The sequence below is a fragment of the Ovis canadensis genome, chromosome 8, assembly GCF_042477335.2.
Source record: "Ovis canadensis isolate MfBH-ARS-UI-01 breed Bighorn chromosome 8, ARS-UI_OviCan_v2, whole genome shotgun sequence".
NCBI classification, from domain to species: domain Eukaryota; kingdom Metazoa; phylum Chordata; class Mammalia; order Artiodactyla; family Bovidae; genus Ovis; species Ovis canadensis.
In genome coordinates this window covers 13,109,898-13,127,299 of record NC_091252.1, presented here as the reverse complement: position 1 = coordinate 13,127,299, position 17,402 = coordinate 13,109,898, and the positions used below count along the sequence as shown (strand labels likewise).

Sequence of the window (17,402 nt, the reverse complement as noted above, 5' to 3'; positions counted from 1 at the left end):
CCAGAGATCAAACTGCTAACATCCATTGGATCACAGAAAAGGCAAGAGAGTTGCAGAAAAACATCTACTTCTGATTCACTGACTACGCTGAAGCCTTTGAGTGTGTGGATCACAACAAACTGGAAAATTTTGAGAGAGATGGGAATACCAGACCATCTTACCTGCCTGCTGAGAAATCTGTACGCAGGTCAAGAAGCAACCATTAGAACCAGACATGGAACAACAGGCTGGTTCCAAATTGGGAAAGGAGTACACCAAGGCTGTATATTGTCACCCTCATTACATCATTCAAAATGCAGGGCTGGATGAAGCACAAGCTGGAATCAAGATTGCCGGAAGAAATACCAATAACCTCAGATGACACTACCCTTACGGCAGGAAGTGAAGAACTAAAGAGGCTCCTAATGAAAGTGACAGAGAGTGAAAAAGTTGGCTTAAAACTCAACATTCAAAAAATGAAGATCATGGCATCCAATCCCATCACTTCATGGCAAATAGATGGGGAAACAATGAAAACAGTGAGAGACTTTATTTTCTTGGGCTCCAAAATCACTGCAGATGGTGACTGCAGCATGAAATTTAAAAATACTTGCTCCTTGGAAGAAAAACTATGACTAACCTAGACAGCATATTAAAAAGCAGAGACATTACTTTGCCAACAAAGGTCCATCTAGTCAAAGCTGTGGTTTTTCCAGTAGTCATGTATGGATGTGAGAGTTGGACTATCAAGGTGAGTGCCAAAGAATTGATGCTTTTGAACTGTAGTGTTGGAGAAGACTCGAGAGTCCCCAGGACTGTGAGGAGATCCAACCAGTCCATCCTAAAGGAAACCAGTCCTGAATATTCATTGGAATGACTGATGCTGAAGCAGAAGCTCCAATACTTTGGCCACCTGATGCAAAGAAGTGACTCAGTGGAAAAGCCCCTAATGCTGGGAAAAATTGAAGGCAGGAGGAGAAGGGGACAACAGAGGGTAATATGGTTGGATGGCATCACTGACTCGATGGACATGAGTTTGAGCAAGCTTTGTGAGTTGGTGATGGACAGGAAAGCCTGGTGTGCTGCAGTCCATGGGGTCACAGAGTCAGATAAAACCGAGCGACTGAACTGAAACTGATTTATGTTGCTATTTATACCTTTGAGAAAAATTACAAATGTGTGGTCTATTTTTTTCTGTCTTCCTTTAGCTTCCTAATCTGTCTAGAAATTAGAAACTTTTGGATCTCAAAAGAACTGTAGTTCTCAAATACAAGAAACAATATGACTCTGTTGAAAGTATTTAAACTACAAGAAAAACAAAACACCGAAGAGGCTTGGGAGAGGAAAGATGGCTGCAAATTCTTTTCCACCGTTCCTGATGAATGATGGTTCTACTTCCCCGCCCCTTGAATCTGAGCTGGCTCTGTGGCTTCCTGGCCAATCAAATGTGACAGAAGTTACACTATAATTTCTGAAGTTGGGCCTTAAGACATCTGTGGCTTTGGCTTCGCCCTCGTAGAGAGATCAAATTGAATCAATGAATGGTAAGTCCCCATAATTCCCTATTATTTTTTCCTTCTCTTGTCCAGCCTAAAGGTTAAACAGGTAAGAAGAATGGGAGAGCAAAGGGATAAAGAAGGAAAGAAGGGAAGAAAGAAGGAAAGGAATGCTGAAGGAGGTTAAGGCTCTAGCACAGGTCCCAGGCTCCGGTTCTGCTGAGCCCTAACTTGCTCTAGGCCATATGATCCCTCTAGACCTCTTGACCTCCTCAAATTGTCAACATATTTTTGTAATGGCAACATTACAATACAATACAATATTACAATGGTATTGTATTAACATTACAGTAACATTACAGTACAATAACAACTAATTTATAGAAGTCTAGATGTAGAATACATAACTTCATTCTCTTTTACTCTGTCACTAGTCACTCTAGAATATCAAGAATGATCAGCTAATACCTAGGAAAAGAAAGGTAGTAAGTTAAAGAGAGTAAAAACTAGAATTCAAATAAGAGAGAAGGCAAGCATTAAGAACAGAAAAGCAAGAAATGTTTTTCTCTTTTCTACCTGCTAAGAAAATAAATATAATACCAACTTATACACAGTATTTGGAATCACACGCCTGGAATTGTTCTAAGAGTTTACTATATATTAACATGTTTAATCTTCAGGGCAACCTTATGAAGTAACTGCAGTTATTATCCTTGTTTTACAGATATGAAAACACAAAGGTTAAGTTATCTATCCAAGATCGCAGTGCCAGTAAGTATAGAGCTAGAAGATGAATCCTAGCATTCTGGCTTCTGACTTCATGTTCTCAATGCATTGCTTATGAAAACTGCTTCCATTTCATGTAAGGTTCTACTCGACTGTTTCATGTGAGTACATGAAATCAAGTGATAAGTAGAATTTATCAATTCAACTGAAATGCATCTAGGAAATACATAGAGCTAAAGCACCAAATAAGGACTGGCACGATGGTATAGTTTCTAAAGGGAGTACAATCAAAAGAGGAAGGAGTGGGGCTAAAATGAAGAACTTTGCGGTGTGACCCCCTGAGCAAGCTAATATCAACGAGAGCATGCTAAGTCCCTTCAGTCATGTCCGACTCTTTGCAACCCCATGGGCTGTAGCCCACCAGGCTCCTCTGTCCATAGGATTATCCAAACAAGAATACTGGAGTGGGGAGTCATCTTCTCCTCCAGGGGATCTTATTGACACAGGGATTGACAAGTGTCTCTTATCTCTCCTGCACTGGCAGGCCGGTTCTTGACCACTATCACCATTTCAGTTCAGTTTTAGTCGCTCTGTCATGTCCAACTCTTTGCAACCCCATGAATCACAGCACGCCAGGCCTCCCTGTCCATCACCAACTCCCGGAGTTCACCCAACCTCATGTCCACTGAGTCGGTGATGCCATCCATCCATCTCATCCTCTGTCGTCCCCTTCTCCTCCTGCCCTCAATCTTTCCCAGCATCAGGGTCTTTTCAAATGAGTCAGCTCTTCGCATGAGGCGGACAAAGTACTGGTGTTTCAGCTTCAACATCAGTCCTTCCAATGAACACCCAGGACTGATCTCCTTTAGGATGGACTGGTTGGATCTCCTTGCAGTCCAAGGGACTCTCAAGAGTCTTCTCCAACAACACAGTTCAAAAGCTTCAGTTCTTCAGTGCTCAGCTTTCTTTATGGTCCAACTCTCACCTCCATACATACTGGAAAAACCATAGCTTTGACTAGACAGACCTTTGTCAGCAAAATAACGTCTCTGTTTTTTAATACACTGTCTAGGTTGATCACAGCTTTTCTTCCAAGGAGCAAGCGTCTTTTAATTTCATGTTGCTGTCACCATCTGCAGTGATTTTGGAGCCCAAGAAAATAAAGTCTCTCACTACTTCCACTGTTCCCCCATCTATTTGCCATGAAACAAGACTGGATACCATGATCTTTGTATTTTGAATGTTGAGTTTTAAGCCAGCTTTTTCACTCTCCTCATTCACTTTCATCAAGAGGCTCTTTTGTTTCTCTTCACTTTCTGCTATAAGGGTGCTGTCATCTGCATATTTGAGGTTACTGATATTTCTTCCAGCAACCTCGATTCCAGCTTGTGCTTCATCCAGCCTAGCATTCGCATAATATATTCTGTATAGGTTAAAAAATAATCAGGGTGACAATACACAGCTTAACGTACTCTTTTCACAATTTGGAACCAGTCTGTTGTTTCATGTTTGGTTCTAATGATTGCTTCTTGACCTGAACACAGATTTCTCAGCAGGCAGGTAACGTGGTCTGGTATTTTCATCTCTTAAAGAATTTTCCACAGTTTATTGTGATCCACACAGTCAAAGGTTTTGGTGTAGTCAATAAAGCAGAAGTAGACTTTTTTTTCCTGGAATTCTCTTGCTTTTTTGATGATCCAATGAATGTTGGCAATTTGATCTCTGGTTCCTCTGCCTTTTCTAAATCCAGCTTGAACATCTGGAAGTTCTCGGTTCATGTACTATTGAAGCCTGGCTTGGAGAATTTGGAGCATTACTTTGCTAGCATGTGAGATGAGTGTAATTGTGCAATAGTTTGAACATTTTTGGCACTGCCCTTCTTTGGGACTGGAATGAAAACTGATCTTTTCCAGTCCTGTGGCCACTGTTGAGTTTTTCAAATTTGCTGGCATACTGAATATGTCACTTTCACAGCATCATGTTTTAGGACTTGAAATAGCTCTACTGGAATTCCATAACCTCCACTAGCTTTGTTTGAAGTGATGCTTCCTAAGGCCCACTTGACTTCACACTCCAGGATGTCTGGCTCTAGGTGAGTGATCACACCACTGTGGTTATCTGGATCATGAAGATCTTTTTTTGTAAAGCTCTTCTGTGTATTCTTGCCACCTCTTCTTAATATCCTCTGCTTCTGTCAGGTCCATACCATTTCCGTCCTTTATTGCGCCCATCTTTGCATGAAATGTTCCCTTTTCCAGTTTTCTTGAAAAGATCTTAGTCTTTCCCCTTCTATTGTTTTCCTCTATTTCTTTGCATTGATCACTGAGGAAGGCTTATCTCTCCTTGCTATTTTTTGAACTCTGCATTCAAATGGGTATATCTTTCCTTTTCTCCTTTGCTTTTTGCTTCTCTTTTCTCAGCTATTTGTAAGGCCTTGTCAGACAACTATTTTGCCTTTTTGCATTTCTTTTTCTTGTAGATGGTTTTGATCACTGCCTCCTGTAGAATGTCATGAACCTCCATCCATAGTTCTTCAGGCACTCTATCAGATCTAATCCTTTGAATCTATTTGTCACCTTCACTGTATAATCATAAGGGATCTGATTTAGGTCATACCTGAATGGTCTAGTGGTTTTTCCCTACTGTCTTCAATTTCAGTCTGAATTTTGCAATAAGCGCCACCTGGAAAGCCCCTATTCATATTCATGGAATGCCAATCATTTAGAAGAAATGGTACTTTAGTTCAGGAGATGTGGTGAAGTATTTACTATCCCCCACAAAAATGACAGACAGATTGGATTCTGAACTTGACCTGTATGTAAAAATAAAGTATAATTAAGGGAAAATGGAAAACACTTTTCATTTGGAAACATAAGCAGTTTTGCTGGATAGAGGACAACACTGCAGTAGTTCACACCAATCTCTTTGACAAAGTCCACAAAGGGAGAGAGGCCCAGAATGAAAACAAAGTAGGAAATACACACAGACACATACACATATGAAAGGGGAAGGAGAAAAAAATGGGGAAAAAAATGGTTAGGCAGTTCGTAGAAGAAAAAAGATAAAGGGAAAGAAAGCTATTATAGGATGAACAAGAGAACTATAAAAAAAAAAAAAAAAAAACAACAACAACAAATGAGAGAGGAGTTAGACGTGCCAGAGGTTCCACAGGTGAGAAAAGGAGAATATCAGAAGAGGAGGAGCTAACTAGAGCACCTTTGCCCTATACCACAAGTCTCCTAACTGACCTCACTGACATTCTTCTGCCCCTCCCTAGAGCATTCTACAAGTGGTAGACCTTGACCTTTTTTTGAAACAAACCTGAGGATGTTAACCCCAGTCTCCTCTTGTAACATTCTCCTTACTAGCACCATACGGTCCTCTCAGTTCCCTAAACATATCAGGCTTCCTCCACCCTGGCTAGAAAGCGGTCTCTCCACCTTTCCCTCTCTTATTCACCCTCCAAACTGCCCTCAGTTCAGTTCTGTCACTCAATCATGTCCAGCTCTTTGTGACCCCATTAACTGCAGCACACCAGGCCTCCCTGTCCATCACCAACTCCCGGAGTTCACCCAACCTCATGTCTATCGAGTCCGTGATGCCATCCAGCCATCTCATCCTCTGTCGTCCCCTTCTCCTCCTGCCCCCAATCCCTCCCAGCTTCAGCGTCTTTTCCAATGAGTCAACTCTTTGCATGAGGTGGCCAAAGTATTGGAGTTTCAGCTTTAGCATCAGTCCTTCCAAAGAACACCCAGGACTGATCTCCTTTAGGATGGACTGGTTGGATCTCCTTGCAGTCCAAGGGACTCTCAAGAGTCTTCTCCAACACCACAGTTCAAAAGCATCAATTCTTTGGCGCTCAGCCTTCTTCACAGTCCAACTCTCACATCCATACATGACTACTGGAAAAACCATAGCCTTGACTAGACGGACCTTAGTCGGCAGAGTAATGTCTTTGCTTTTTAATATGCTATCTAGGTTGGTCATAGCTTTCCTTCCAAAGAGTAAACGCCTTTTAATTTCATGGCTGCAATCACCATCTGCAGTGATTCTAGAGCCCCCCAAAATAAAGTCTGACACTGTTTCCACTGTTTCCCCATCTATTTCCCATGAAGTGATGGGACCAGATGCCAGGATCTTCGTTTTCTGAATGTTGAACTTCAAGCCAACCTTTTCACTCTCCTCTTTCACTTTCATCAAGAGGCTTTTTAGTTCCTCTTCACTTTCTGCCATAAGGGTGGTATCATCTGCATATCTGAGGTTACTGGTATTTCTCCCAGTAATCTTGATTCCAGCTTGTGCTTCTTCCAGCCCAGCATTTCTCATGATGTACTCTGCACATAAGTAAAATAAGCAGGGTGACAATATACAGCCTTAACATACTCCTTCTTCTATTTGGAACCAGTCTGTTGTTCCATGTCCAGTTCTAACTGTTGCTTCCTGACCTGCATATAGGTTTCTCAAGAGGCAGGTCAGGTGGTCTGGTATTCCCATCTCTTTCAGAATTTTCCACAGTTCATTGTGATCCACACAGTCAAAGGCTTTGGCATAGTCAATACAGCAGAAATAGATGGTTTTCTGGACCTCTCTTGCTTTTTCCATGACCCAGCGGATGTTGGCAATTTGATCTCTGGTTCCTCTGCCTTTTCTAAAACCAGCTTGAACATCTGGAAGTTCACAGTTCACGTATTGCTGAAGCCTGGCTTGGAGAATTTTGAGCGTTATTTTACTAGCATGTGAGATGAGTGCAATTGTGCGGTAGTTTGAGCATTCTTTGGCATTGCCTTTCTTTGGGATTGGAATGAAAACTGACCTTTTCCAGTCCTATGGCCACTGCTGAGTTTTCCAGATTTGCTGGCATATTGAGCGCGGCACTTTCACAGCATCATCTTCCAGGCTTTGAAACAGCTCAACTGGAATTCCATCACCTCCACTAGCTTTGTTTGTAGTTAGATCAAATTCTCATTATTACAAATAATCCCCATTTGTTGCACTTGACAGCTGTAATTTTACACTTACAAGTATGTTTATTTGATTACTGACTCTCTTCACTGGACTGGAAATTCCACCAAGAAATCTCCCCTGCCTACACTGTGCCTCTCCAGCACAGTACCTACAACATTATAGTTGCTCAGTAAGTATCTACTGAATGAATCAACAAAAGAAACCTCCCAAACTATCACAAGAGGGAAAGGGGCAGAAGACAACCTTAAATGAACAGAAGAGAAAGGAACAAATCAAAGAGGAGGAAGAAAAAAAAAATCAATATAAACTGTGGCCTAATTCAATTCACACCATTTCAGTGTGATACTACACTGACAAAATAAAGCACAATAGTAACCAGTAGCTCTTTTTCCCTAGTGAAGGTGGGAAAAGAATTGGAATTAGTATTTTACTTCACAGTTTATGAGACTGTGAAGCAGTATTTAGAACACGGAAGACAAAGCACCTCAAACTTAAGATGACGAAAGCAGAGCTATGAGCGTCTCATTCCTCTACTCCATCTCAATAAATGGAGTCCCCCCACCCCCACCAAAACCTCAAACCAAAACCCTAGGAGTCATCTCTGATTCCTACTTTTCTCTGATCCTCAATATGCAATGCATTCAGAAGTTCTCAAACAGATCTTCCATCTATCCCCTCCTCTTCCCCGATGGCCACTGCTACCATCCTAATCCAAACCTGTCTATTTTTCAGACTGCTACAATATTCTCCTAACTAATGGCTCTGCTTTTACTCTTACTCTGTTTTAATTTACTCCAGGAACAAAGTTATTTTTTTAAAAAGATAAATTGTATCATTAACTCCATTGCCCCAAACTCTTCAGTGATTTCATACTTTTCAGAATCAAATAAAAATTCATGAACTTTCATGATCTGCTCTCATATCTGTGCTTGTTACTGTGTTCTGTACTTATTACATTTCAGCCATAATGATCTTTTTTTAAGCAAATGAAATCCTATATCATCTTAGAACCTTTACAGCCATCGTCCTCTCTGCCATACCCTAGTCTCACAGTTATTACCTTAACACACGTGTGACCTCCACAGGAAGGCCTTTCCTGGCCTTAACACTATGCAAAATGGCTTTTTCTATGTGTTTCTTCCATAGCCTTTACTACACTATCATCTTCTTGTTTACTTCATTAACAAGAAATAAAGATGCTCCAGGTGCAAGAAATATGGTGAAAAGAAAAACTTATTGCTTTAATGGAGCTCGTATTTTTATAGGACTAAAAAACATGAAGACAAATTTATCATGTGAAGAGTGCTACCATGAAAAATAAAACAGAGGAATACCATGTTTGTACATGTGAGTATGGCAGCATGACATTTTACGTAGGCTGTCAGGTCTGAGCAGATCTAAAGAAGGAAACTATGCAACAACAACAAAAAAAAGCGGTAAGATTGTTCTAAATGGATTAATTTTTAGTTATAAAAAGTCCCTCCTACTAAAATATAATTCCTATGAAGGAAAGGACCCTAACTATCTTATCCACTGCTTCCTTTACTTTGGTAAAGTGCCCAGCACAGAATAGGCTGATATAAATATTTGATGTGGCAAGCCATACTGGAGTATCTCATCATTAAAAGCGTAAAGAACCAAAAGAATGAAATATAAAAAAATATAAGTAGCCCTAAATGTCATTCCACTTATTTAGTAGTACTAAATATCAGCCTCTTATGCTCATATTCTAAACAAGGCACTATTCACTTGTTTATGCAAACGCTGAAAAAGAAGTGATGAAACTCAATTTTTTCCACTTGAGTAATTCATAGACCCTTAAGTTAGAATAAGCTAAAAGCGAAAGGAGAAGGCAATGGCAGCCCACTCCAGTATTCTTGCCTGGAAAATCCCATGGATGGAGGAGCCTGCTGGGCTGCAGTCCATGGGGTCGCTAAGAGTTGGACAGGACTGAGCGACTTCACTTTCACGCAATGGAGAAGGAAATGGTAACCCACTTCAGTGTTCTTGCCTGAAGAATCCCAGGGATGGGGGAGCCTGGTGGGCTGCCATCTATGGGGTCGCACAGAGTCGAACACGACTGAAATGACTTAGCAGCAGCAGCAACAGCTTTAAATTTACCTCAGCACTGTATCTGTTGGCCTTATTTATGCTCCTTCCATCCTCCCAATGTTCATCACATAGCACCACCTGTAACACAAGCTACACCACACTCTCAGCCTCTGACGGGTAACTAATCAGCCCAAATGAGAATGGAGGTCGAATGGAAGAAATATAAGTGAAGAAAACTCACAAGCTTTCCACATCTTCTTACTACAAATCTCATATAAAACTCTCATCATTTTTAAATAAAGGCTGGTTTGCATAACAAGGTAAAAAAAATTTTTTTGTTCTGCTATACTTTAAGAAGAATTAAGAATATTAATATTTCTTTTCCCACTCACTTCTACTGGTCTCTATTTGTTCACTGGACTGAGTGCCTACTGTGTTCCAGGCACTGTTCCCAATGCAGTTAAAACTGTAAACACAACATAAGCATCCTTCCACAGCCTCTTATAGGACTTTGTACCATAGTGAAGTTGTACTATCTTAAATCAGAAATGTTTCCAATTATTTTTAAAGTACTGCCTATATCCCAGGTGAAACTCATCTTTGCAAAATTTTCCAGAGTTAATCCTTTTTTTTTTAATAATCACTGCACAGCAGACAGACCTGCTCTCCCGAACTGATTAATAAACCCAATTACCAGCATAATCAGTGAATCCACAGTCAAATTAAGCAATGAACATTAGAGTTCCTGAGCCACAACTACAACGGATTTAGCTGTACTGGGGGATCTTTATATTTGGCCAAAGAGCCAACACTATTACCCATTACCACCATCCCCAACAATAATATGTAGCTTTTGTTAACATTGGCTTAGTCCACCTACAGCAGATGTTTAACTTTTTCCTCACAAGTGAATAAAAATAGAATCACTTGAGCTTTGTCTGTTAGCTTGGGTGACGACCCCCAAATTGATAATGTGTATCTCGTTCTCTTTTCTCAGATACATGACTTCCTAAAACATGTTCAGCAAAACACATTTCTCACGGCCAGGCCTAACCTGAATGCTGGCTGCACAAGAAAGCCTGAAGCTCTGCGAAACAGAAAGGCCTGCGGGGCGGGGGGTGGGGGGTGTTAAAACAAGCTCCGGGAAACTACGTCTCCCCTCCCAAAGTGGTCTGGCCCCCGATTTCACCCAACCTTTTAGCAACTTGAAACTTTTCACAAACACCAAACAAGAGCCGAGCAGTCAGAGAAAGCAAAAAATGTCCAAAAAAAAAAAAAGACCCGTGCAGTCTCAGAGGACTCCCAAAAAGTCCGGCTCGCGGCCGGTCCACCGCCGCCCCCTCACAGCCTCTCGGGCGAGCCCCTCGCCGGGGCGGACTCGAACCCGGCGCGCCCGCAGCACCTTCCCTCCCCGCCATCGCCCCGGAGCCCCCGCCCCCCCCCCGGTCCTCCGCCGCCCCCCAAACGCCCCCGGCGCCCGTCACCGAATATCCGGGAATCAGGGGCCACATTTTCCTGTCTCTGCCCACCCCCAACCCCCACAAGGGCAGGAATAGACGTACCTTCCAGAAAAGTAATCTCCCCGGCGCTGCCGTCGCTCTTGCCAGCCGCCATCTTCCTCCTCCCACGCCGCCGCCGCCTTAATCCATGGCCCACACCGCCGCCGCCGCCGCCGCCGCGTTCGCCGGGATGAGGGGCCGCGCCGCAGGAGGGTAGCCGCCGCAGGGTTGCGCGCCTGGACTCGGCCGTGAGGCGGGCGACGCTGCCTCGTCCGGACGGGCCTACACAAAAGCAGCCGGCTCCCGGGGCCTGTCCGCGGACGGGCGGCGAGGCCCGCAGCCTGGGCTGGCTCAGGCCCCGCCGGGCGAACGCGAGCGGCGACGGCGGCGACGGCGCTTCCCGGGCCCGGTGCCTCTCGGCCCGCGACTACCCATCCACCGCCCGCCCAGGCCGCCCTTGAAGCTTCCCCCAGCGGCGGGCCCGCAGGAAGAGGGGGGAAGAAGGCGAGCACACAGATACGCTTCCCTCGGTCCCGGGCCGTAAAATGGCCGCACCCGCCGCGCCGGGGCGGCGAGGTCTCCGCGACCCACAGGCGCCCCCCGGGGCCCTCCGCTCCCTGTGCCGCCGCCGCCGCTACGGCCGTCTGCCCACCCCGCCCAGGCGCGAATGCATCAGCCGAGGCCTCTGCGACTGTCCATGTGGACAGGGGTGGGTCTCCGCTGCCACCGCCTCGCGTCCGTCGCCACAGCAGCTCCAGCCGCCGCCGCTCCTCCCCCACGGGCGCTGCTGCTGCTGCCGCCGCCCGGCTCCCGCCCCCGCCCCGCCGCCGCCGCCGCCGCCGCCGCCGCCGCCGCCGCCCCCAGCGCGGCTCCCCCTCAGCAGCCCGGGCTCTCGCGCGGCGGAGAGGCTGCGGCGCCGCGCAGAGCCCGCCGCGTGGCGCCTGCCGCCCGGCCCTCCGTGGCGAGGGCCCAGCGCGGCGCCGGCTCGGCCCACACACGCCGGGTCGGAGTCGCCGGCTGGCCGGGCCGGCGCTGCCTTCGGCCTCCGTGGCAGCACGGTGGCCTGAGAAGGACTCAGTTCGTTCCTCTGAGGAGGCCTTCGGGCTTAGGCCATAGCCATCTGGAGAGAAAAGGTCGAGTGAGGTAGTGCGGTCACACATGTGGCGAGTGATTTGTCGTCGTCTTCATTTTAAAAACGTTTTCAAGGTAATTCATCACGGAAGTTGCTACAGTACCCTTTGGGTGACACTGTAAATTTTTTTTAAAAAATGTCTTTTTGTGTACCTGAAACTTCAAAACCGTCCCGCTGCCTTGCCAGTCAGTCAGGCCTTATGACTACAGGTGACTGTGTCATGTTCGTTTTTCTTTTTTTAGTTAAAGAAATGTCATGTTCACTAATGAATATTTGGAAAATACAGAAAAGGAAAGAAATTATGCATAGTCCCACCACGAAACTCACGACTTCTTTTGGTGTGTAGTCTTCCAATGGAACATTTTTCTTAAATCCCTCACTGTCTTCCCTGGGGAAAAAACAAAAAACACAAATGTATGCTGTATATCCATGAAATTCAACAGCAACTGAAATGATACAGGAAAACTATGATTGAGTCAATCAAGGAATGAACTATTTTAATTGCCCTGAGGCCAAGGTATAAATCAAAAACTTTGTTTAAACCTTCTTTTAAAGTATTTTCCTAAGATGACGTAATAACCTTTCCTGACTTAGTAAGAGTGATATAATGAATATGTTATCATTTGCTATTTTTGTTGCTTGGGGAGACTGAGTGTTAGTCGTGATGGTCTATGGCAGAGTCTGCCAATGACAGTATCCTGCTCAGGCTGGTAGATCATAGCCGCTTTTGGGAGACTGGACTCATCTGTACAGATTCTAAAATGAACTTTGGGAAAGAATTTTTGAGTTTAAAATCCATACATGCATTGAAAATGGAAGAAGGTGCCAGAAGTCTAGGAATATGGATGGCCTCTGAAAGCAGGAAAAGGCAAGGAAACATTCTTCCCTAGAGCTTCCAGGGAGCAAAGCTGACATCTGGATTTCAGCCCAATGAGACAGATGTTGGACCTCTGACCCTACAAAACTGTAAGATAATAAATTTCTAAATTGCCAAATTAATGGTAGTTTATTAGAGCAGCTGTGGAAAACTAATACCCATGAAATGAGTAAGAAGGTGCAGTTACAGAAAAGATGTCTTTTAAGCAATCTGAGTTAGGATCTTTCAAAGTCCACTATTTTATTTTTAAGTAGTGTGAATTTCAGTTTATTTCTTTGGTATTCCTTGATTTCGGTTTTAAAAGAGAAATACCCATTAAACCAATGGGTCTGAAACTTCAGCATGCATCAAAATCTCCTGAAAAGGCTTGTTAAAACAGATTGCTCTGCCCGTCGGCTGTAGTTCCTGATTTACTGGGTCTGGAGTGGGCCTTAGATTTGCATTTTTAACAAGTTCACTGGTGATGCAGAGCCTGCTGATCAGGGGACCCACAATGTGAAACCCTCTAGATTAACTGTCTCTAGATTCCTTTCCAGTTCAGTTATTCTTACTCTATGAGTCTGCAGTTTACTAATACAAGTGAAGTTATCAGTTTCCATATTCAAGTATAAAATTAAAGATATTCTCAGAAATCACTGTTCTTCCATATAAATATGATCAACTAAGAATTGATGGTATCATGTATCCCTTTATCCAGAATTCGGGGCCTAGAAAACTTCAGATTTAGGATATATCCCTGAAACTTAGATGTATTTAGTACGCATGCAAATATATACTTAGAATATTTATAAATATTTAATTTTTAACTATTTTATATATACAATTTGAAGCTCAGAGATATTACTGAGAATGCCTTTGGATATTAGAAATATGACTAATTACAAAACCAATACTCTGAGTTAGCCATTCAGTTTTTATGAAAAGCCTAACGTGTCTTTATCTTTTAAATTTAGCAAATTCCATTCAGATGTCAACGAACTTGTTAGTTTCCGTATTAAACAGTTTAATTCTGGTATATAAGATAGAGGAAAATTAGACTATTTCATATTTGAGTGAATGAGTAATTGCAATGGATATATTAAGCTACTTCATTTTTTCAAAATATTCCATTAAAGGAAATATAGGAAAAAAGGAAAATAAAAATAGAGTACTGCTGTCTAAAATTCTAACTCTAATCCATAGCTTTGCCAATCTCTTTTTACTCACTCTGGTCACGTACTCCCAAGGTTGAACCCTGGACCTACCTGTCTTCCAAACTCCCTGTAATGTGGTTGGAGACAGTAACTCAAAAAATCCCTGTCTCCAGTCACAACCACTGTGACCATTTGCAGTCTCATCACAATCCCTAAACACACCCTAATGCCTTCTCAACATTCCCACTCTCCTTAATCCACTAGAATTTGTCTTCTTTTCAGCAGAATGTGCTGATTCTACAATTTACAATCTTTGGGATGTTTTGACCACACCATAAGGTTGAGAGCTTTGCAGGCAGTGTAGCCTATGGAAACTGTTTCAAAATCATGTATTCAGGGGTCTCCATATCATGAATGCCTTCGGTTTATGTGCAGTCTGAGCCCTTGGAGAAAGAATAATCAGTGGTAATGGCCAATGGACCAGTGGACCAGCATTTTCGAGGCTACAATCCTGTGCAGGTAGAATTCAGAAGAAAACAGAACTGAAAGAGTTCACAGGATTTGTTGGAAGGATGGAAGAGTGAGACCCTACCCGAAGCTCCTGCTCTCCTGGGATTGTCTATTCATCAATAGTGTTGCCATTCACTCAGCTTCACAAAACAGAAACCTAGAAATCATTCGTGACTCTTTTTTTTTTTAATTAAATAGTCTTCAATCTATGGTACTTTTTACCATCCCACTGGCCCCACCCTAGTCCTAGGATCTATTACCTCTCAGCCATACTGCAGGAATAAGCACTTCAAACAGATCATTCCTTGTTCTCTCTGCCCCTCCTCTAATCCACTTCTCACACAAAAGCCACAGTAATCTTTTTTTTTTCTCTTTAGTATGAATCAGATCAAAGCACTTTCAGTTTAAAACCATTCGAAGATTTCCCACTGCTCTTAGGATAAAGTCCTAAACCTTTAATTGATCTGCCAGGCCCTCCCTTCCTACTTTACTAACCTCATCTTGCATCATTTTTACTTCTTAATTTTGCTCCGAGCACTTTGTACTTGCTTCAGTTCCTCAAATACTACTTCTTTTCTACTTCAGGGCCTTTAAACATGTTTTACCTTTTATCTGTGTCTACAGAGTCCCATCAAGAGATGGGAATACCAGACCACCTGACCTGCCTCTTGAGAAATCGGTATGCAGGTCAGGAAGCAACAGTTAGAACTGGACATGGAACAACAGACTGGTTCCAAATAGGAAAAGGAGTATGTCAAGGCTGTATATTGTCACCCTGCTTATTTAACTTACATGCAGAGTACATCATGAGAAACGCTGGACTGGAAGAAACACAAGCTGGAATCAAGATTGCCAGGAGAAATATCAATAACCTCAGATATGCAAATGATACCACCCTTATGACAGAAAGTGAAGAGGAACTAAAAAACCTCTTGATGAAAGTGAAAGAGGAGAGTGAAAAAGTTGGCTTAAAGCTCAACATTCAGAAATGAAGATCATGGCATCTGGTCCCATCACTTCATGGGAAATAGATGGGGAAACAGAGTCAGACTTTATTTTTGGGGGCTCCCAAATCACTGCAGATGGTGACTGCAGCCATGAAATTAAAAGATGTTTACTCCTTGGAAGAAAAGTTATGACCCACCTAGATAGCATATTCAAAAGCAGAGACATTACTTTGCCGACTAAGGTCCATCTAGTCAAGGCTATGGTTTTTCCAGTAGTCGTGTATGGATGTGAGAGTTGGACTGTGAAGAAGGCTGAGCACCGAAAAATTGATGCTTTGAAACTGTGGTGTTGGAGAAGACTCTTGAGAGTCCCTTGGACTGCAAGGAGATCCAACCAGTCCATCCTGAAGGAGATCAGCCCTGGGATTTCTTTGGAAGGACTGATGCTAAAGCTGAAACTCCGGTACTTTGGCCACTTCATGCGAAGAGTTGACTCATTGGAAAAGACTCTGAAGCTGGGAGGGATTGGGGGCGGGAGGAAAAGGGGACGACAGAGGATGAGATGGCTGGATGGCATCACTGACTTGATGGACGTGAGTCTGAGTGAACTCCGGGAGTTGGTGATGGACAGGGAGGCCTGGCGTGCTACGATTCATGGGGTCGCAAAGAGTCGGACACGACTGAGCGACTGAACTGAACAGAGTCTTACACCAGTAGGTTAATACATTTCTACATTGAGATGAATACAAGTATATATAAACAAGTGGATACAGTATATTTAAAATAATCGTTGCCAAGGAAACTTCAGAGTTCTAGAACCCAGACTCCTTAGAGACTATCTAATATAATACTTAAAGAGATCCAGAAAATACCTTTGCCCAAAGTTGCATTGTGGTAGAAATTTAGGAAAAATAGCTTAAAAAAGATCAGTAGTCCAGGTATGAACCCAGGGTTTGGCTTTGAAGATTTTGCTTAAAAAACTTGACCTAGGAACTGACAAAAAGAAGTGTGGTATTGGTAATAGATACATAGTAACACAAGCTTCCTCTCTGTCTATGGCTATAAATTCTTTGTATCACAGCTGGTGTTTCTGCTATTTTAGCCAGACTTAAAGTGCTGTTTGTAAAACTATACTTGAATAAACTGACTCTTACATTATGCTGCTGCTGCTGCTAAGTTGCTTCAGTCGTGTCTGACTCTGTGCGACCCCATAGACGGCAGCCCACCAGGCTCCCCCGTCCCTGGGCTTCTCCAGGCAAGAACACTGGAGTGGGTTGCCATTTCCTTCTCCAATGCATGAAAGTGAAAAGTGAAAGGGAAGTCTCTCAGTTGTGTCCAACTCTGAGCGACCCCATGCACTGCAGCCCAGCAGGCTCCTCCATCCCTGGGATTTTCCAGGCAAGAGTGCTGGAGTGGGGTGCCATCGCCTTCTCCTGGTGGGCCTTAATAGTTGTTAATAGAATAGCAACCCGATTTTATTTTTTAAAATGTCTTCTTAATGCAGATTTTGATACAGTAGGTTAGGGTAGAGCCTGGGATTCTCAGGTTTTTTATTTGTTTACCAGGCCAGACAGCAAGTAGGATCTTAGTTCCCTGACTAGGGATTGAAACCATGACCCCTTAACTAGAAGTGGAGAATCTTAACCACTGGACTGCCAGGGTAGTCCTGCAACCCTCTTTTAATACATATATTTCCTTGAAAATGCACCTATAAATCTTGTTCTTTTAAACACCACACTTAGAAGCATAGCATATGGTTAGTCCATGACTAAATATAAGCTTCAAAAGACAGAGATTCTGAAAGTTATGTCTGGTTGATGGTTTGAAGGGCAAAGTACATTTGTGTCAGATGCACTGTGTGGCTAAAAAATTTTGAAAAATAATGAAATGAACCTTGAATGTTTTTAGTACATGAGAATCTTGTATGTGTTTTTGTTATACATTTATTAAATGTAATTTCTTCATTGTAATATTCCACTTCACTTTCAACTTGTTGATTATATTATTTTTGCTCTTGTTTAATCCTACTATGCTTCATGTTCCTTCCAGTTCTTTTAGACAATGCTTGTGTGTCCCTCTTTCATGT

General features: G+C 43.1%; 1 protein-coding gene across 2 annotated transcripts in view; it reads right to left on the bottom strand.

Annotated features, from left to right (window-relative positions):
* Nucleotides 1-11,518, bottom strand: part of SENP6 (SUMO specific peptidase 6) — a 132,433-nt gene extending 120,915 nt beyond the window's left edge. The window contains exons 1-2 of one of the 2 annotated variants that reach the window (XM_069598028.1): nt 11,370-11,518; nt 10,781-10,999 (exon numbers count right to left, since the gene is read on the bottom strand). In XM_069598028.1, the coding sequence (XP_069454129.1) occupies nt 10,781-10,832 (52 nt within the window). In that variant the 5' untranslated portion in view covers nt 10,833-10,999; nt 11,370-11,518. Of the gene's footprint in view, nt 1-10,780; nt 11,336-11,369 lie in introns of those variants that run through there. The other variant, XM_069598027.1, reaches the window with a different exon arrangement.
* Nucleotides 11,519-17,402: the final 5,884 nt, after the last annotated feature.